The sequence below is a fragment of the Anabrus simplex genome, chromosome 6 (genome assembly GCF_040414725.1).
Source record: "Anabrus simplex isolate iqAnaSimp1 chromosome 6, ASM4041472v1, whole genome shotgun sequence".
Classification (NCBI taxonomy): domain Eukaryota; kingdom Metazoa; phylum Arthropoda; class Insecta; order Orthoptera; family Tettigoniidae; genus Anabrus; species Anabrus simplex.
This window is the reverse complement of record NC_090270.1, coordinates 226180879-226203140: the sequence shown is the minus strand read 5'-3', so window position 1 is coordinate 226203140 and position 22262 is coordinate 226180879. Positions and strand designations below refer to the sequence as shown.

The window sequence follows — 22262 nt, the reverse complement described above, 5'->3', positions numbered from 1 at the left end:
TGATGATGAGATAGAAGAATTCTATGGTTACCTAGAGCAAGATATATGGTAAATAATATTCCTCAACGAAGGGTTTTAGTACTACAAGATGATTTTAATGCTGAAATTGGTACTAACACATATGATAACAATCTCAGAGCACATGTCAGACACTTGGAATCTGAAAAGAGAGAGGAGAACATCTATCACAGAGTTTCTCAAACTATTATGAGATTGTACTCCTCACACATGGCTGAAAGTTCAATGCACCCCCTTGAAAAAATCCCTAAATGATAGGTTTAAAAGATATTGGTATCTGGCTAATTAAGGCATTTTAATTTATTATAAACCATTCTTGTAAATACACATCGTAAATGAGATTGTGAAATTAAGTACACTTTTCTTAGAAGTGAAGTTTCTATGGTGTGTAGAATTATTTTGTTATTTTTCTGGGTTGAACCATGTTGTTGTTTTCTGTACATTATGTACAGTTTGCTGATGTTTCGAATACATTGCAGTATTCTTTGTCAAGGCGACTGAACTACTCTTACTCGATCCGAGGTAATCAGTCTCCCAGGCAGCAGTCACACTATAAGAGTGGTTCCTGACCTTGGTCTTATATATTCTAGCCTTTCTGGCTGATGTAAGCCCCCTGGCTGTCTCGTGAGAATTCTGGAAAGTACGTGTCACAGAGTGGGGCTTGCCCGTTCTGTTTATGTAATTGGAGGTTCGTCCTGCGTGTTTATCGTAGGTTATGATATGTTGAATGGTGGAACATCCCTCAAACTCTGTCTTACTGTGTATTTATGTTGTGGTGTGTACATCTTAATCTATGTATGATAGGCATCCAAGAATTGCTGGTTTTATATCCTTCTTCTAAATTCGTATTGTTCGGGTGTTTCTTGATTTTGATAGCCTCACAGATTTTCCTTTCCAGATTCCAAGGGGTAGCTGCTAGGATCTTGGTCTTGTCAAATGATATTCCATGTCTTGTTTCGTAGGAATGTTTAGCTACAGCTGAAATATCTGTGTTTTGGTTATTGGTGTGATGGATATGTTCTTTTAAGCAGGTAGAGATCAGATGTTTTGTTTCACCAACATAGCATGTTCTGCAGCCACATTCAGTGTGGTATACTCCAAGAGCCTCTAGTTCTCTTGTATCTTTTACTGGTGGTAGATAACAGGCTAGCTTCTGGTGTAGTTTATAGATGGTTTTTATATTGTATTTATCCACTATCTTGCTGATCCTTTCTGTAGTTTTTCTAATGTATGAAAGTATTGCTGTTTTCGGGCGGGTCAGTTCTTCTTTCCCGTTGTATTCTTCTATGGTGGCCTTTTTTTGTTTTCTGATTTTCTAAAGACTCATTGGATGTTATTGAGTGAGAAGCCATTTCTCCTGAGGGTTCTCATGAGGTGGACTTTCTCTTCTTCAAGGTGTTCTGCGTCTGTTAACCAGTGATGTTAGAACAGCCTGCTTTTGTGATGGGTGGTGATGAGAAGAGGGATGCAGGTACCTGTCTGTGTGTGTGGGTTTCCTGTATACTGCATGACTCAGAGTCCCATTGATGTTGGGTTTTACTTGGACCTTCAGGAATGGTAGCTTTCCCTTTACTTCAGTTTCCATGGTGAACTGAATATTTACATGGATAGAGTTGAGATGGTCAAGAAATAGCTGCAGGTTATTGCTTCCGTGAGGCCAGATCATGAACGTGTCATCCACATAACGGAGAAAACATTTTGGTTTCAGGGTAGATGTGGCTAAGGCTTTCTATTCAAAGTGTTCCATGTACATGTTTGCTATTATTGGAGAGAGAGCGGCGATCCCATCGCAGCCCCTTCTGTCTGTTTGTAGAACTCCCTGTTGAAGTAGAAATAAGTGCCGTTAAGGCATTCTTTAACTAGTGTTGACAAGTCTTCCAGACATTTCTGGTCTAATAGCGGAAATACTTCTGTTAGCAGCACCTTGGTGAAAAGTGGCGTGACGTCAAAACTTACTAATAAGTCCGTACTTTTGATTGATTGGTCCTTAGGATGAAATGTCAGGAGTCTTTCACATAGATTTCAGTGTGTCCTGTATGTGGCTGATGTAGTATACATATTTAACTTTCTTCTTATTTATTTCCATATTTCAATTTTTCTTCATTTTTTCTCTGAAGGCTGCTCGCGTACCCCAATAAAAGTATCAGGCATACCCGTAGGGGTACGCGAACCACACTTTGACATCCACTGCTCTATTACATTTCTGTGTGGACAACTGTCTGGTGGTGGCAAATACCTTGTTTCAGCATCATGTTAGATGTTGATATACATGGCCATGCTCAGAACCAGGTTGACTGTCTTCATCTTGGTGAGGTAATATAATCTTCAGCAGTTTACATTTTCACACCCACAATGCATTGTGATTATGTTTCATATGACTTAGTAGCCCAATCTTGGCATGAAACATACGTCCACACAGATCACATGGAATGGCGCAGGAGTGGGGCATGGCTGAGATTAACGGAGCATCCATGCATATTGTTTAGCATCTTTATGTCTGTGTCGCTCCTCTTCAAACACAGTAACTGATGTTCAAATATTGTGGTGCCAAAGAATTTGATTCTCTGCAAGCATATCCCAGGTTTGAGTGTTAATTCCAGCTCTATTCATAGTATGCTTTAGTTGATCCTTGAACGAATCAAAGGGGCTTCATGGAAATTTGTGCCAGAGCAGAGTTCATCATACAGGAGTTGACGAGGAAGTCTAGTATCACTCATGCGACGGATGTGCTCTGTCCATCTGAGACGATGGCCAACGATGATAGCCTCAATGCTTATAGCATGCTCTTTCTCACGTTGGTGACATGGTCCTTCTATCTGATGTTAAAGATGGATCTAAGATCTTACAGATAGAAGCGCTCTACCTTTTTGATATCCTGACAGTACAGAGTCCAAGTTTCACATCCGTAAAGCAGTGTCAATATGACAATAGCCTGGTAAACCATGATCTTGGTATGCACTGTAAGGTCCTTATTTATGATGACATGATGAGATAAATGTCCATATGCTGAGTGGGCAACAGCAATTCTCCTATCCACATCCTATGAGCAGTTAGTATTTGTTAAAGAGTATGGAGTCTTGGTTGTAGGCGGCTCCACATCGTTCATAAATAAATCAGCCCTCATGGATAATAGATTTATTTACACCACATAGTTTTAGTACACTTTTGTATGTGAGATAGGTTACACTGATTACACCAACGAGACACACTCACTCCATGCCGACGAATGATGCTAGTTTAGTAAGCTGTACCCTGATGCAATGTTGCATCGTGCACAAGGGTGCGTTCTGTATGTGGGGCGAGTTCAATCTTCCCAATACCGCCACAAGAGTATACTTCCTAGATATAAAAAGTGGTTGACCTGCTCCTGTGTAGTATCCACAATCGAGATATTGAAAGCTGGGAGATTCAACGCAGATGCAGGCTGTGTGAGTACTTTGGTTTTCTGAACATCAATGGAGAGACCAAGAAGAAATTTAATCTTGCAAGGAAGTCAGCTAAGGACAACATGATGGCAAGCATAATTGGTGGTCATACAAATTTTAGTGAAAAATGGAAGAGTATGTATAGGTACTTTAAGGCAGAAACACGTTTCAAGAAGTATATTCCAGGAATCATTAATGAACAAGGGGAGTGTGTATGCGAGGATCTTCAAAAGGCAGAAATATTCAGTCAGCAGTATGTAAAGATTGTTGGTTACAAGGATAATGTCCAAATATAGGAGGTGACTAATACTAAAGAAGTATTAAAATTTACCTATGATAACAATAACATTTACAGTAAGATACAAAAGTTGAAAACTAGAAAAGGGCTGGAATTGATAATATTTCTGGGGATATACTAAAGACAATGGGTTGGGATATAGTACCATATCTGCAGTACAGTACTTACTTCATTATTGTATGAATGGAGGAGCTATACCAAATGAATGGAGAGTTGCTATATTAGGCCCTGTGTATAAAGGAAAGGGTGTCGTAAGCTTTGGGAAAGCATTCTTCATGATTATATTAGACATGTTTGCAAAATTAATAACTGGTTTGATGGAAGAAAGTTCGGGTTTAGGAAAGGTTATTCCACTGAAGCTCAACTTGTAAGATTCCAGCAAGGTATAGCAGATATCATGGATTCAGGAGGTCAAATGGACTTTATTGTGATTGACCTATCTAAGATGTTTGATTGGGTAGATCATGGGAGACTATTGGCAAAAGTGAGTGCAACTGAACTAGAAAAAAGAGTGAGTGAATGGGTTGCTATATTTCTAGAAAACAGAACTCAGAGAATTAGACTAGGCCTGGAGGCAGTATTATTGGACCTTTACATTTTCTTATATATAAGAACTGCTCAGCAAGGAATGGAGAGGTCTATGCTTGGATTTACCAAAAGAGATATAAAGAGGTCCCACGACATAACAGCGGTCACAAATGTCGTTGACATCATAACAAGAATTTTAACCTTGAAGTGGCAATGAGCGGGACATGTGGCCTGAAGAATGGATGACAGATGGACCAAGGTTGTTCTTGAAAGGAGCCCAAGAGATAAATTGAGACTGGGAGGAAGGCCACCGGATCGCTGGGACAAGGACATCCGTAAATCACCGGAGTTAATTGGCAAAACATTGCTGAAGAATGCTGGAAGTGGAGGCAACTCCTAAATATTTACCTAAGTTTCAGACTTCAAGAGGCCACATCAGTTATTGATAGAACTGGCTGATTGTGATTGTGTGATATATACCAGTGATATACGTAAAGAAGTGGAATCACAGATAAGGCTTTTTGCAGATGATGTTATTCTGTACAGAGTAATAAATAAGTTACAAGATTGTGAGCAACTCCAAAATGGCCTCGATAATGTTGTGAGATGGACAGTAGGCAATGGTATGATGATACATGGGGTTAAAAGTCAGTTTGTGAGTTTCACAAATAGGAAAAGTCCCCTCACTTTTAATTACTGCATTGATGGGGTGAAAGTACCTTTTGGGGATCACTGTAAGTACCTAGGTGTTCATATAAGGAAAGATTTTTTTGGGCTAATCACATACATATGATTGCAAATAAAGAGTACAGATTTCTGCACAAGGTTATGAGGGTATTTAGGGGTCGAGTAAGAATGTAAAAGAGAGGACATATAAGTCTCTGGTAAGACCCCAACTAGAGTATGGTTCCAGGGTATGGGACCCTCACCAGGATTACTTGATTCAAGAACTGGAAAATATTCAAAGAAAAGCAGCTCGATTTGTTCCAGGTGATTTGCAGAAAAAGAGTAGTGTTACAAAAATATTGCAAAGTTTGGGCTGGGAAGACTTGAGAGAAAGGAGTCGAGCTGCTCAACTAAGTGGTATGTTACATGTGATATAAATCATTTTGTATCCGTATTGATTATATAATAACAATAAGTTACTTTATTATTTTATCCACCTAATCAATACATTAAACACAATCAATTAGGATCTTGTCCTTGATAACTTATTGGTTAACATGTTATTTAAAATATGGTACATATTTTGCCTTAATTTTGCAGGCATCATCAGCCATGATTTGACCTTAAAATAAAATCAGGCACCTGATTGACTTATGAACTAATGTTAAAGTAGGACAATATTAGAAAGAATCTTAAAAGGTCATGAATAAGAATTAAATGTGGTAAAAAAAACTATTAAATTGATAGCTTTACAAGACTTGTAACTTTGAGTAAAGTGAATAGTGCAACAGTTGATTGTGAACTTGTGATTTAAGGAAGTTGATATATAATAATGTTTAAATAGCAAGTGGTTGATAACAGAGAAACATTCCGAATTATCAAATCAAATGTCGTTTTGTTAAAACGTGATGATAAACATGAACAATTTAAAATGTCGTTGAATGGTAGTCTTATGACTGACGAATAATCAGTTGTATGCTTATTACAAATGTCATTAGCATATGGTATAATATTTTCACTTTAAAGATGGTGTGAAAGCTGGTAGCTCTTAGTTGATATTCAAAATTGATATTGGACTCCTTTGGACCATCTCATTTGATGTAATATTTTGGCATTACTACGAATTGCAGGTTTTGTTGACATGCTGGTCAAAAGGGGTGATGCTAAAATTGCGTGTAGATTGTGTGTTGATTCTAAGGTGAAGTCTGTAATTGAAAACCAGAAGTGTGGTGTTAACGTTGGAAAAGGCTCACTAAGAAAATTACGTGGAGAACGTAAACACTTACCTCGTGACTTTCAGTTAAATTAACTTGTTGTGTTATGATATGGGCTGCTGGCAACTGTCGAATTCTTACTGCGTGAGTTATAGCGGTGGGATCCCGTTGGCGGGGGGTTACACTCGCGAAGGTGTGGCTATGGGCCTATTTGTTTTGCTTGAAGGGGATCTGCTACCGGTGGGGGGAAAAAGAGTAGAATGTATTATTTATAGGAATGGTGGGAGTGCTTCATGATTTAAGGTCGAAAATTTTGAAAAATTTACTTGTGAGGGGAATTGATTTTTGTATCTTGATTGATTTTTGATCTTTGTTGAACTGCTGGTCAAGAAATATGAATATGTTTTCGTACTCTGTCATGAGTTTACCTTTCCGGATTCCTTTTAAGATATATAAATCCTGTTCTATGGTTGTAAATTTATGCCCTGTGTCCCTCATGTGGTTGGCCATTGCAGAAAATTTATTGTGTTTCTGAGCATTATAATGTTCAGCAAATGTGGTTGAAAACTGTGGCCAGTTTGGCCAACATAAGAAAAATTGCATGTAAGGCATTTTAATCTGTATATACCCGATCCAGAATAATGGTTATCTGTAGCGTTAATTGAGTTATGATTAAAAAATTAATTACAATTGGTATTTTTTGTTGTATATGCTATTTTTACATCATATTTATTTAGGGAATTGGTAATTGGATGAATGCTATGGTTGGTGAACGTAAACTTAGAGCGTATTTTGGTTTATTGGGTTTTAATGGGGTTAAATTTGTGGATAGTTTCAATTTTACTTTGTTGATGATTTTATTAATCATGTCCGCATTAAATCCATTGAATTTAATAATTTCTTTTATGAAACTCACGCAGTAAGAACTCGACAGTTGCCAGCAGCCCATATCATAACACAACAAGTTACTCTCGCTGAAAGTCAAGAGTAAGTGTTTACATTCTCCACGTAATTTTCTTAGTGAGCCTTTTTCAACGTTAACACCACGCTTCTGGTTGTCAATTACAGACTTGACCTTAGAATCAACATACAATCTACACACAACTTTAGCATCGCCCCTTTTGACCAGCATGTCAACAAAACCTGCAATTCATAGTAATGCCAAAATATCACATCAAATGAGATGGTCCAAAGGAGTCCAATATCAATCTTGAATATCAACTAAGAGCTACCAGCTTTCACACCATCATTAAAGTGAAAATATTATTCCATATGCTAATGACATTTATAAAACGCATATAACTGATTATTCATTAGTCATAAGACTACCATTCAATGACATTTTAAATTGTTACTGTTTATCATCATGTTTTAACAAAATGACTTTTGATTTGATAATTCGGAATGTTTCTCCGTTATCAACCACTTGCTATTTAAACATTACTATATATCAACTTCCTTAAATCACAAGTTCACAATCAACTGTTGCACTATTCACTTTACTCAAAGTTACAAGTCTTGTAAAGCTATCAATTTAATAGATTTTTACCACATGTTAGTTCTTATTAATGGCCTTTTAAGATTCTTTCTAATATTGTCCTATTTTAACATTAGTTCATAAGTCAATCAGGTGCCTGATTTTATTTCAAGATCAAATCATGGCTGATGATGCCTGCAAAATTAAGGCAAAACATGCACCATGTTTTAAATAACATGTCAACTAATAATTTAACAAGGACAAGATCCTAATTGATTGTGTTTAATGTATTGATCAGATGGATAAAATAATAACTTATTGTTGTTATGTAAAGTAAGCAATATGTTCCGAGTTGTCAGTGGAGAGATGGCATGGAATGACATCAGTAGACGAATAAGTTTGAGTGGTGTCTTTAAAAGTAGGAAAGATCACAATATGAAGATTAAGCTGGAATTCAAGAGGACAAATTGGAGCAAATATTTGTTTATAGGAAGGGGAGTTAGGAATTGGAATATCTTACCAAGGGAGATGTTCAATAAATTTCCAACTTTTTTGCAATCATTTAAGGAAAGCTAGGAAAACAACAGATAAGGAATCTGCCACCTGGGCAAATGCCCTAAATGCAGATCAGTGGTGACTGATTGATGATTACAAGTACTCTTGAAACAATTGACTGACTGTTGCATCTCCTCAGATGTGAGAGCAGGTGCAGCAGTATCATTTGCATATTACAGTTCCGTAACTGAGGTAATCTTAGCGAGCTTTTGGAAGTAAAGTCTAGCTTTACTGAACAGTCCCCCATTGAAGCAATATCTCACCTTTACACCTTGTTTGTCTGTAGATGTTCCATATAGCATGGCAGGTAGGTAAAAAGCAAAGATTGTTGGAGCAAGCACCTATCCTTGTTCCAATCCATGAGTGATTGGAAATGGATGAAAAATAATATTTTGTTGAAAGATTTGCCCAGATGGGTTATCATGAAGAGCCTTGACCAGGTCTACAAAATGCTGTGGATGCCAAAGCGTTTCAGTGCTGTCCACATAGCTGGTCTCGGGACTGAGTTGAAAGTCTTTTCCAGGTTGTAGAACACTAGGTATAAAGGAGTCTATTGCTTTCTGCATTTTTCATGGATATGGCTTGCACAGAAGATCATATCTGTCATGCCTCCAAAGGTTCAAAAACCGCACAGCAACTTGGGTAGGAACCATTTGGAAAGAATCTGCAGGCAATTGAGCAAAATTCTAGCAAGAATTTTACCTGTTATAGATAGCAGTGTTATACCATGATAGTTGCAACAAACACTACGATCACCCTTTTTTTTAAAAATAGAGTAATGGTAGTGCCATTTTTAAGGTAACCCTGCTACCTGGGTGACAGCCCTAATGCAGATCAGCATTGATTGATTGATTGGTTGATTGATTGATTGATTGATTGATTGATTGATTGATTGATTGATTGATTGATTGATTGATTGATTGATTGATTGATTGATTGATTGATTGATTGATTGATTGAAGAGAAGATACAGTTGAACACAGCTGGTAAAAGACCAGGAATACAGAAGGAGGAAAGGTGTCTGATGGTAATGAAAGGAACAAACAAGCACAAATCAAGTCGTATATGGAGACATGAAAAGTAACACATATCTTGACATAATGTGAGCTGGAAGAAGTGCTATGCTAGCTACCTGGGCAGGAAGACCAGCTACGTTGGAATAAGCAAGTGACTGGGGTATGACTGTCAGCCCGACAGTGATCCCAGCCACAAGGTCTCCCAGAGCATCATGGGAATTATAACGAGGTAACCAGGTGAGTATCGGCACTCTTCGCCTCAACATCTTCTTCGAACAACCCTTCACTAGTTTCTCCTTCGTTCTTGAAAATACATCGGAGAGGTACTCCTTAGTGGTCATACTCTCAAAGCTGTCGTCTTCCATGACTGGAAAAAAAAAGCACATTCAAGGGTTATAGAAGTTAACTATATGCACATTTTTCTTAAAGTAAGAGAGTCCCATAGAAGAGTCATAAGATAAAAAGTAAAGATAACTCATTTGGTGCAGCTTGTTTCAGGGACACCCCCAGTGGAGGTGAGCTGTATGTAACAACCGTCCCTGAATTGACCGACCAAGTGCAACTTCTATGCCTGTTGCACTCCATCCCATAAGCTGACATCCGGCACCTGTACAACACAATGCATGCACATTTGCAGGCCTGCATTCAACAGTCAAGCGATTACACTGGTTTTTAATGAACCAGCATGGCACACTTGCAATGGCTTTTCTCATGCCGATATTAACTTGTAATCTTGTACCTTTAATCAATTAAATAATGTATGTTACCTTGACAAATATATTGTCAAAATTTCCATATTCTACATTCCTTATTTCATGGTGTCTGGATATTTTTTTTCTGCCAGTGTATTATTATTATTTAAAATGAATTCATCACTTATACCAAAGGTACCTTTCGTAGTTTTGTGGCCCTGAAGAGAGTTCCATAATTTTAACCTGAACAGTTTTATTACATGATAACGTCATGTTTGAAGACTGCCATTTTGGAGGGAATATGCTTAGGATCAGTAACCCAAGGGAGTGTATATACAGCAATTTACAGAAAGGAGAAGATTTAATCAGTAGTATATAAAGGAGGTGACTAATACTAGCAAAACAGGTACTGTTTTTTTTTACCAAGGAAAATAAAGATATTTATAAAAAGATACAAAAGCTGGAAACTAGGAAAGGAGCTGGAACTGATAAGAGTTCTGGGGATATACTAAAGATAATGGATTGGGATATAGTACCATATTTGAAGTACTTGAGTACTGCCTGAAAGAAGGAGCTGTATGACATGAATAGAGAGCAGCTTTAATAGCACCAATGTACAAAGGAATGGTGATAAACATAAAGCTGATAATTACAGGCCAGTCAGCTTGACATGTGTTGCATGTAAGCTCTGAGAAAGCATTCTTTCTGATTATATCAGACACATTTGTGAAATTACTAACTGGTTTGACAGAAGGCAGTTCAAGTTTAGGAAAGGTTATTCCTGTGATGATCAACTTACAGGATTCCAACGAGATCTAGCAGAAATTTCAGATTCAGGAGGTCATAAGGACAAATCCAAGACCTTTGACAGCATAGATCATGGAATATTATTGATGAAAATGAGGACTATTGGACTAAACAATAGAATTGAGAAAATCGGAGTAGGTAAAGCATTATCTGATCCAGAAATTAAGAGGGGTGTCTCTCAAAGCAGTGTTATTGGACTTCAGTGTTTTCTTACACATACATACATACATACATACATACATACATACATGAATGATATGAGTAAGGAACTGGAATCACAGATAAGGATTTTTGCAGATAGTTATAACACATGGAATATAAATATAAGTTACAGGGTTGTAAGCAACTGCAAAAGGCCTGGATAAATTTGTGAGATGGACAGCAGGCAACAGTATGATGGTAAATGGGATGAAAAGTAAGTTATAAGTTTCACAAAGAAGAGTTCTTTCAGTTTTAATTACTTTGTTGATGGTGTAAAATAGATGGTGGAAGATATATTGAGTTTGAGGGGGATAATTAGGCTTATAATGGAGGAAATATATGAAAGTAGGTCTCCAACAATCAATGTACAGGATACAATAGGTAGGGAAGATGGAGGGGAAGGAATAGCAGAAATTGTAGAAGACAGGTGGGTTAATGTTTTAAGGGGAAGGAAAATGAGGACTAAGGGTTTTCCTTAGGGAGTGAGAGTAGGATAGGTATTGGTGAGGAATTGGTATGAGTCACACTGTGAGTAGATCAGCAGAGGGAAGATGGAGATCAGGGAGGTGTTTCAGAGGAGGGCACGGCAAGAGGATGTGGAACAGGATAGAGAGAGGGAGATAAGGGAGGAGGAAATAGGTTCTGCAGGTGTCAGGGAAGTTAAAAGAGACCAGGAGAGGAGGGTTTTGATGATGTGGGTGGGGATGATGACTCAATTGTTAGGCATGTGGGAAAAGTGTGTGGAGGAAAGGAAACCAGGATGGAGTGTTATCCAGGAATTAGGATAATATACATGTTGAGGAAAATAGAAAGGAAGGAGGAGGGTAAGGATAAGGTGTGAGCCGCACCCCTCCCTTACCGACAATCAACATCACCATAAAACACACATGTTGGGAGATTCAAGGCATGGACTGTGACTAGGAAAGGCCAAAGACACAGCCCTGAACTGGAAACGACCCTAATTTCAATGCAGAACAGGAACGAGACTAGGGCTACTAGCAATAAAATTCAAACTAAATTTAAATGAGGGTTTATTGATATAATAAAATTCAAAAAGGAAACAAGAAATGAAGCCAGCAATTAAAAGAAAGGATACGTACATGTGCAGAGTTCATCCAATTGGAGTCCTAACATTAATGCCTGAGCACAGCTTTTCAAACACCAAACTTAAATTATTTATACAATGGGTTCACCGTCTCAATTGCAATCTCGCTACATAATGTAGTAATGTGAATACAGTCCACACAGATCAACTCTATCATTCTTTCCGCGAGATTAATAAAATTCTTTACATACGCGTCTATTTAACTTCCACATCGTCTCAACAGTTAGCACAGATCAAGGTTCCCACACAGCAAGGAGAAGAAATAAAACCAGAGAAGGTAAAATAAAATGTGAAAGATCACAACATAGCACAGAGAGAAACATCTCTGGACCAAAGAAACAATATTCAATCCCAAAGAGAAACACAGGTAGGTGCATAGCCTGAATATAAGAAAACAAACATGGCGGCCTCGTGGGCAAGCAAACGGCCATGACGGAGACCATAGCAAAATAAATATCACTGTACCGGCAACAAGCATGAGGCTCAGAAACAAAGTCAAAAATATAAATTGAGCTGACAGATACGTCATCCTTTCTCTCCTTCCACTCACCAACACACACCCAAACATTCAGACATTGCCAGTATAGGCAAACAATACGAGCAGTTGCTCCATTTAATAAGTTGAACACCAACTCATATAGTATGACTCTCATGGTCACAAACAAAGGTCTCACATATGTCAGAGATAGCGTGCACGGTACAGACAATTAGCAATAGAATAATAGGGACCCAGTAGTCATGCATAAACCCATCAGCTTACGCACTTCGTACGACACAAATGGATCTCTGCATCGACACGCAGGGCGTATATTCATTCGATGGCAAAATACTTTACAATGTAGCGCACGTAAATAAAATGAATCAGAAACCCAGCTATGAACACATCACCATCATGTCAACAACAGACACACAGCCCATTCTCGCTGTAGAGCAGAAGGATGCATATCAATCGGCCATCATTAAAAGAGGCGAATGGCAAAACAGAACCGTAGAAATAATATTAATACAAGGATTACCATACCTGTAATATCAATAATCAAAATAAAAAGAAGGATGGTAGTATGGGTCAAGTTAAAATCTATTAAAAACCCATTTATGGCATAAAAACACCACTCCAATCTGCATGGGATCTATGTTTATATTCCACGCACATAACAATGCAAAGATTCGCTCCAAAGAGATAAAACAACAGTCGCGCTGAAAGAATGATCTTCCGTGCTCATGACCGAGGGAGCTGCCCTCTCTGGTACAATCATGGAAACACTTAACTCAATCGAGCTGAGGCCGATACGAGCCCTTCGCCGTCTCACCCCTTTGGTAGTCTTGATCGCAGGTCCAGCGTTTTATCTCCGCCTTGACGCTGTGTAAACGCCATTCAACCTTCTAACTTGCCTCTAGTAAGCGGTACTGCAGAAAGGAAGTGCTGGAATTGTGGGAAACTAGGGCATGTTTCAAAGAACTGTCGGTCTAAGCCTCCTCTGAAATCCTCGAAGTGTGGTCTAGCTGGTGTCACTCAGCACGTGTGTCCTCGATGCAACTCTTGGTAGGGAAACTAAATGCACGCCGGCGTGTTGGTCCGTCATTGGCGCCTGATGTTGGTGTTAATAAAAGGATCTGGGGCCTTGCCTTGTCTACTGTATGCCTTATTAGACACTGATTCCTGCGTTTCCTTCGTGAACCAATTCCTTGTGTCTTCTATGGATTTAAAATATCTCCAAGCCTGCGAGAGCTTGGGAAAGTTCATGTCTGCTGATGGCCATCAGGTATGTCCCGTGGGTGGAATCAAATGTCATATTAAAATTCATAATCTTTCGTGGGATTGGGCATTTAATGTTGTTCCCGATCTATCTGTCCCGGTTATTTTAGGAACCGATTTTATGCTGGCTACTGGTCTCTCTATTGATTTTATCACTCGTACCTTTGCTTTTCGATTCAAATTAGGCGTAAGTTATCCTTTTGAAGCCCCTTTCCACCGTGCTACCGTATGCGCCCTTTTGAAATCTCAACTTCCCAATGCCTCATGTGATTTGACTGACAACCAGAACTTGATGTTAAACGATCTGTTGGAAGAATTTTCTGATGTTCTAACTGCTGATTTGGACTGTGCTAAAAATTTCTCCTATTCCATCGAACTGAAAGATGATACCCCTGTTAGGTTGCCTCCATTCGGTTGTTCGCCCCCAAAACTGTCTGCTCTGAGAGAATGTGTTAACGACCTCTTGGAAAAGAAGGTAATTAGTCCCTCCAAGTCTCCTTTCAATAGTCCCACCTTCCTTGTCCCCAAAACGGAGGGGGTGCGGCTCAGGTGGTAATTTTCCATGATGGTACCAACAACTTAAGGCTAGCAGGAATAGGTACTAACATATTTGGGGATTGTATGGGATCTGTTTGGCATCATGGAAGAAGTTTGAGAAAGCAGAGATTGTTATCAGTGGGATACTGCTTAGGAGGGATACTGACAGGAGGGTGATTGGGGTTTTAAATGAAACTATGAAATGGGTATGTGGGAAATTGGGAGTGAGATTAGTAGATAGGCTAGGGATCTATGTTCAGATGTCCTTCACTTGAATTGTAATGGTACTGTACATATAAGTTAGGGGTTTTGTTTAGAAGAGTTACAGGGAGGTACACTCAGGGAAACTGGATGGACTAGGGGGTGGTGATGACAGTATAGGAAGCATGAAATAAATTAAAGATGACATAAAATTGTTAATGTTAAACTGTAGAAGTACTATAAAGAAAGGAATAGAATTCTTCTTATTGATATTCTCCTGCTTTTCCCTTATCTGCTGGGGTCATGGGTGCGAACTGTGTCGCAGATGTGGATTTGGCCCTGATTTATGGCTGGATGCATTTCCAGATGCCAAACCTATATGGAGGGATTTTACTATTGCATATTTTTCTGGTGGTCGTTAGTGTAGTGTTTTGTCTGATTATGAAGAGGTTAGTTTTGGGACAAACACAAGAACCCAATTCCCAAGCCAGAATAATTAATCACAAGAATTAATCACCCGGACGGGAATTGAACCCGGGACCCTCTGAACCGAAGGCCTTCAGCTGAATAGTCGGGTAAAGAAAGGAATATAATTGAGCAATTTAATAGATATATATTTACCAGATATAGTAATCGAAATTGAATCATGACTGAGAAGTGATATTATGGATGCAGAAATTTATGACAGGATTCAAGTGCTTATCATAGAGACAGGTTAGAAAACATAGGAGGGGCAGTATTCATACTGGTGAAAGAAGAATTCGTAAGCTACCAAAAAGTAAGAATGAGAAATATGAAATTGAAGTGGTTACTCAAAGAAGGGCCCACGTTGATCTTTTTATAATTTTACAGGAAAGACGAAAGTAAAAAAAAAAAAGTATATCATTAACAGACACTGATTCAAAAGTTAATATCTACAGTTAGAATTATAGCACTTGCCCAATGAACTAGGTTATCTTCATATTTCTAACACTTTTTAAAGTGGAGATATCACAATTTGAATAATCAAAATTGGGCACTTTTTCCACAATCCAACTTTTCAAATATGTCAAATCCTTAATAAAATATCTTCTTATTTGTGACATATTTTGAGAGCTTCATGACATCTCTTAGCTTTGCTGCCATTATAGGTGATAGTCTTTGTGTACAGAGTCCTATGGGATGGTTTTCAAGTAATTGTTGAGGAGTGTGAAAACAGGTGTGTTCAATCAATCAATCAATCAATCAATCAATCAATCAATCAATCAATCAATCAATCAATCAATCAATCAATCAATCAATCAATCAATCAATCAATCAATCAATCAATCAATCAATCGATCGATCGATCGATCAATCAATCAATCAATCAATCAATCAATCAATCAATCAATCAATCAATCAATCAAAGATATGCATTTAGGGCTGTTGCCTTTGTGGCAGATTCCCTATCAATTGTTTACTTAGCCTTTTCTTAATGGTTGTCAAAGAATTTGGAAATTTATCAAACATTTTCCTTGATACATTATACCAATCCCTAACTCTTCATCTTATAAATTAATATTTCCCCCAATTTTTCCTCTTAAATTCCAACTTCAACTTCATATTGTAATATTTTGAAGGTAAAGGGACAGATTTCAAAATGTCAAACTGAAATGATCTTAAATCTTTGATAGAAAACACTGAACTCAAGTGCCCTCTGGTACTGATTGAAAACAAAACTTTGTACTTTGTGGTCATGAGACTTTCTGTCACATTAAACTTCATTTAAAATAAATATATCCTCTATAATTTTGCAGGGCATAGGAGTGAAACGAATTACGGAAATGAGACGTAAAGACTGCGTTATACAGTTTAGATTTAAAAAATTATTATCCGTATATTACAGAAACAAATTACTCCTTAATGGAAATTAGTTATTAGTTCAGTCACATGTAAGTATGTAATATTCACAAGAGTGCCGGGCTGAATGGCTCAGACAGTTAAGGCGCTGGCTCTCTGGGCCCTAGTTGGCAGGTTCGATGCTGGCTCAGTCAGGTGATATTTGAAGGTGCTCAGATATGTCAGCCATAGCTTCACTGGCATATAAAAAAACTCTTGGGGGACAAAATTTCAGCACCTCGGCATCTGTGAAACCGTTAAAAAGTAGTTATTGGGGCATAAAAACAATAACATGGTTATTAATGTAGAACTTTCTGACAGTCGCAATACAAAAGCAAAGAAAAAGTACAATAGGTCTTCTCTCTATCATTCGAGTTAGCTGGAGTTTGTAACAACGTTTATTTCCCAGCATTCTTCCTTGACTCAATTTTTGAAGGCTCGTTTATCAGCATTTGCTAATGGAGAACGTTACGCCCATGACTTAAATCAAATACTAACGCCTACAACAGGAGAAATTTTCCCTCTCGACTTCAATATAACACCAACGCCACTAGGCATGCGATGAGAGAACCTCTCACACAGGGGGCAGAACTCATAAGAATCTTTGTTCCGACTAGAGGAGGGGATGCTTTACCTCCCTTGCATCGCTGAGAAGTAAACTCACAATGAAAAATAATGTGAGAGAAAATCTCATATAGCGACCACTTGAGGGTTAAACTCTCGGGACCTTCTTCTATATACTTAAACCAGCAGAGTTACAGTATAACAAAGTCCCAAGTGGAATAATTGGGCTCACTTTCTACCAACCATGTATTTTAACGTGTGATTTCTCAAGCAAGTACGAACATGGCTTGGCTCTTGTTCCACTCACCAGATGCGCCTGCTGACAATGTGCAAGAAAAAAAGGAAATAGTGAATTTTGAAACAAATTGTGATTTGGGCCCTTCTTCGAGTAACCGCTTCAATTCTACGTGTAAGACCTATCTCTAAAGATAATAGGAAACTAGATGCTTTTGGGATGTACAAACATGGCAAGGATAGTGCGGATGCTGATGCAGATCCAGAATTGTTTGATAAATAATCATCTATGTGAGGAATGACACAGAAAAGAACATTTTTGTAGCATATGATCTCAATTTACTAAATATTTACTGGGAAGTAAATTCTAACAATAGAAAGTAGCACCAACAAATGGGAATAAGTTAATATGGGAAAGACAGCTGAAACAGGAAGTGACAGAACCAACTTTTGTTTCCTTAATTATGCTTAATTATACATTCCTTAATTATACATTCACACGAATGTACTGTATTGAATAGGTTGACCACTTCAATAAACTTACTTGTTTCATATTTATTTACATATTGCTTAGGTGAGCAGCTCATCTCCTTACTCCCAAGTCTTCCCAGCAAAAGTTCACAACATTTTTGTAAGACTACTCTTTTGTCAGAAATCACCCAGAACAAATCTACCAGTATGAGGCTGAGAAATTTGTGCACTTTCAAATACCTCCAGACTGAGCCAGGATCAAACCTGCCAAGTTGAGATCAGAAAGGCAGTGTCTCCACTGTCTGAGCCACTCAGTCTGACCCTCCAGAACATAATTATCCCATCACCTGATCACAAATACCTTCTCTAGTTACTGCTGTTACATTCATTAATGAAGCAGTGGAATTAAGGGACTTACCACAAAGTATCCAAGACAATATTATAATATTGTTGTAAATACAGGATGGTCGGAAATAACATGAACCAGTTATGTGAGCATTAGGGGGTTTGGCATACTTATGAATAATTTGAAAGAAATAATTTGATATCAGGAGCCGTTGCCATTTTGTCATCTGCTAAAGTTAGCCAATCAGATCGCTCTGCGGGTGAATTCAAATGGGCTTTGCAAGGTGGTGTTGCTAAATCTGCTTGTGGCTTAAGACCAGCTTGAGAGCCAAGACAAGAAATCAGTGACAAACACTAACACACTGTGGATTTCAGCTGGTGTCACTGTCACCTCGGAGGTCTATGTTCAAATCTCTCTCCTAGCAAAGTTTCTTTTTTTTCTGATTGGTGCTCCTCTCAAGCTGGTCTTAGGCCACATGCAGATTTAACAACACCACCTCACAAATCCCATTTGAATTGACCTGTGAAGTGATCTGATTGGCTAATTTTAGTGCCTAATAAAATGACAATGGTGCAGGATATTAAATTATTTCTTTCTAATTATTTATCAACATGAGCAACCCTTTAAACGCTCATATACTTGGTTCACCTTCTTTCTGTCCACCTTCTTAGAGTAACGGTTAGTGTTATTAGCTGCTGTCCTCGGGAGCTCGGATTCGATTCCCGGTACTGCCAGAAATTTAAGAATGGCAGGAGGGCTGGTATGTGGTTGAAATGGTACACGCAGCTCAGCTCCAATGGGGGTGTGCCTGAAAAGAGCTGCACCACCTTGGGATGAGAACACGAGTTTACTTTTTTTTAACCTTCTTTCTGACCACCTGTATAGACAGTTTTGGAAACTTATTGGACCAAGCAAAAACTTTCCATTGTCATGATATAAAGGATCATATAAGATTAGGTTGCGAGTTGCACCTTCATCAACCACTTGCGAAGGATCTGTGAACACCAGTTAGCGATTTTGCACACAGACATTGAAACAAGCTGAGTTATGACTATACCTAATATGGAAAATTGCAAATTCCCATGGAGGAATTAGATTTTTTCACCAATAGCGCATGTCAAAAATGTCAAAAACAGATCAGATATAAGGCCCCTCAGGCGTTTGCTCTATTAACCAGCACCTCGTCCCAGGTCTGACACCAGACTCACCAGAGTGGGATGTGTCAGACCCCTAATTCCTCCATGGGAATTTGGAATTTTCCATTCAGAATTGCTGGGCAGGCAGTAGTTCCATTGTGGAGATTTATCTCCCATATGCAGTTGTCAGACTGTGCCTCTTATAAGGGCTTCTGATAGGTTCACCTGCATACACCCCCGCATCAGTGGGTGGGGTCTGACACATCCCACTTTGATGAGTCTGGTGTCAGACCTGGGACGAGGCACTGGTTAATAGAGCAAACGCCTGAGGGGCCTTACATCTGATCTGTTTTTGACATTATACCTAATATGACGACAGTATAAATCTACCGGCAGCTGTGGTCACAGTCACAGTTCATATGCAACTCACACACGCAACAAGCATCCTATAATAAAACAATAAAACTGACCCAATTAAACACTTAATAATAATACGAGGGCTATTTTTTTTTCAAGGTCCGATCGGTCGCGACAGTCAAACGCCCGCGAATATATGATGAATCGCTGCGCAGATGTGTTGCGCAACGTCTCTGAAATGACCGTTATGCGCCTCACCTCAGTCCCGTCAGTAGTGAACGTGCAGCGCTCTCGTAAACATGGCTACAACGATCGCTTCACCCACCAAGTGTGAAGTGCGCGGTGTAATTCGATTTCTTCAGGCTGAGGGGTGCAATGCAGCCGAAATTCATCGCCGAATAAGTCGTGTGTATGGTGAAACGTGCATGAGCGACAGCAAAGTGTGACAATGGTGCAGGAACTTTACAGCAGGGCATACAGACGTCCATGATGCAGGCGGCCAGGGAAGGAAGCGTGTGTCAACCGATGATCTTGTTCAGCGTGTGGATCAGGCAATTCGAGAAAATTGTCGGTTCACAATTTCAGTGTTGAGTGCTTCGTTTCCTGAAATTTCCAGGTCAGCTCTCTACACAATTGTGAGTGAGACACTTCAGTACCGCAAACTTTGTGCGAGATGGGTTCCGAAGATGCTGTCTGACCGTCACAAAACACAGCGAATGGGCGCCGCTTTAGCGTTTCTCCAGCGCTACCATGATGAAGGACCGGATTTTTTTAACAAAATTGTCACAGGGGACGAGACATGGGTTCATTTTGAAACAGAAGAAACAAAAGAGCAATCCAAACAGTGGATGCATTCGCACTCCCCGAGTAAGCCAAAGAAATTCAAGCAAACATTCTCCAACAGAAAGTGTATGGCTACTGTGTTCTGGGACCGGAAAGGAGTTCTGTTGGTGGAATTCATGGAACGTGGTTCCACCATCACTGTAGCCGCATACTGTGCGACTATTCAACGTCTACGACGGGCAATTCAGAATAAGCGGAGAGGGATGTTGTCATCAGGCATTGTCCTCCTCCATGACAATGCTCGGCCGCACACTGCAGCTGCCACCACGAACCTCCTTCAGCGTTTCCAGTGGGACGTTTTCGATCACCCAGCAGACAGTCCGGACCTGGCTCCATCAGATTTTCACCTCTTTGCTCACATGAAACGCTGGCTAGGAAGACAGCATTTTGACACCGACGAGGTGCTGCAGACCGGCGTACAAAGATGGTTACAGGCGCAGGCAGCGACGTTCTATCAAGAGGGCATTGACAAGTTGGTACCACGCTACGACAAATGTCTCAATCTGCGAGGCGACTATGTTGAAAAATAGCTGTGATGTATCAGTAAGTGTTACTAATAGAAAAGTGTCAAATTTGTACTGCTGTTTCATTTCGTGACCAATCGGACCTTGAAAAAAAAATAGCCCTCGTAATAATAAAAATAATACCATGCCTGGTTAGCTTATGTGGCGGTTTGGTTCTGAATTGAGTAGGGGCTAAATGTAACCCTGCATAAGACACTGGGGTGGAGGACCTCAACCCCGACACGGCGCGTCCCAATGGCTGATAGGGGAAGTTCCTGTAGATATGCAGGAGAGGTATGAATAAGGAAATGCCAAATCATTTCAGACTAAAATCTGATCTTACTTTGGAATGTTATTCCTACCCTTGAAACATACAATTTCAACTGCAGAATGGAAAAGCCGCTGAAAGAAAGCACTACCCCAGGTGGCAGCTCGGAAGAGAAATCCACCATTGCGTTATGCAATGCATCGGAACCTAGGGTTCTGGGTAGTCCCAGCCTCTACAATAAGGATAAGTCGGAGCATCCTTGGAATCCGCCCAGACTTAAGTTTAAAGAGAAGTTTTTTGCAGGCACTTTGAATGTAAATTCTTTGTTGAAGGTTGGTAAACAGAAGGAATTAGAACTACTTCTAGATAGAAACGAAATTCAAATCTTAGCAGTACAAGAGACAAGATTTTTGGATGAGAATGTGACAGAAACAAAGGATTATCGAATCTTTAAAGGTAAACCTGCGATTAAAATTATGAAAGGAATGCCACTCTTGGGAACAACCTTTTATGTCCATAAAAGATTATTAGACAATGTAACTGAATTCAAATCCCGCTCAGAACGGATATCTCTTTTAACAATGAACTGCAAAAATAAAAAATATACTTTTATTAACTGTCATGCACCAATAAATGAAGACAGCAAAAAAGAACCTACATAAAGTAGAGGAATTCTGGACACTCCTGGATGATGAATTACCTAAAATTCCAAAATCAAATGTGGTGATATTACTTGGTGATTTCAATGCCCAAGTAGGAAGAGAGAGAATTTATAGACCAATAGTGGGAGAATATGCCGTACACCAAAGAACAAACATCAATGGAATGAGATTAATTACCATCTGTAAAAATTTTCAGCTGAAATTAGTGTCAACTTTCTTCAAGAAATTGCCAAGGAAAGCTAAAACATGGATTTCTCCAAATCCAATACTAGGTTAATTTCAACTGGATCCATAGGAAACATGAAAGAAATTATGAATGTCAAGGTAGTAAGAAGCAGAGAATTTTATTCTGATCACTGCTTGTCTAAAATCAAACTAAAATTCTTACCCAACAGAAATCACAGAAGAAGGGAAAGAGTGAACAAATATAACACAAACAGACTTCAAATTACAAAAGAAACATTGGAAACATTTCAGGAAGAAATAAAAGTATCTCATCATGGGAAGTGGCATGATTTATCT

General features: G+C 39.0%; 1 protein-coding gene across 1 annotated transcript in view; it reads right to left on the bottom strand.

Annotated features, from left to right (window-relative positions):
- Window positions 1-22262, bottom strand: part of Esp (Epidermal stripes and patches) — a 189142-nt gene that overhangs the window by 63978 nt on the left and 102902 nt on the right. The window contains exon 4 of the mRNA XM_067150254.2: window positions 9314-9564. Coding sequence (XP_067006355.2) covers window positions 9314-9564 — 251 coding nt within the window. The remainder of the gene's footprint in view (window positions 1-9313; window positions 9565-22262) is intronic.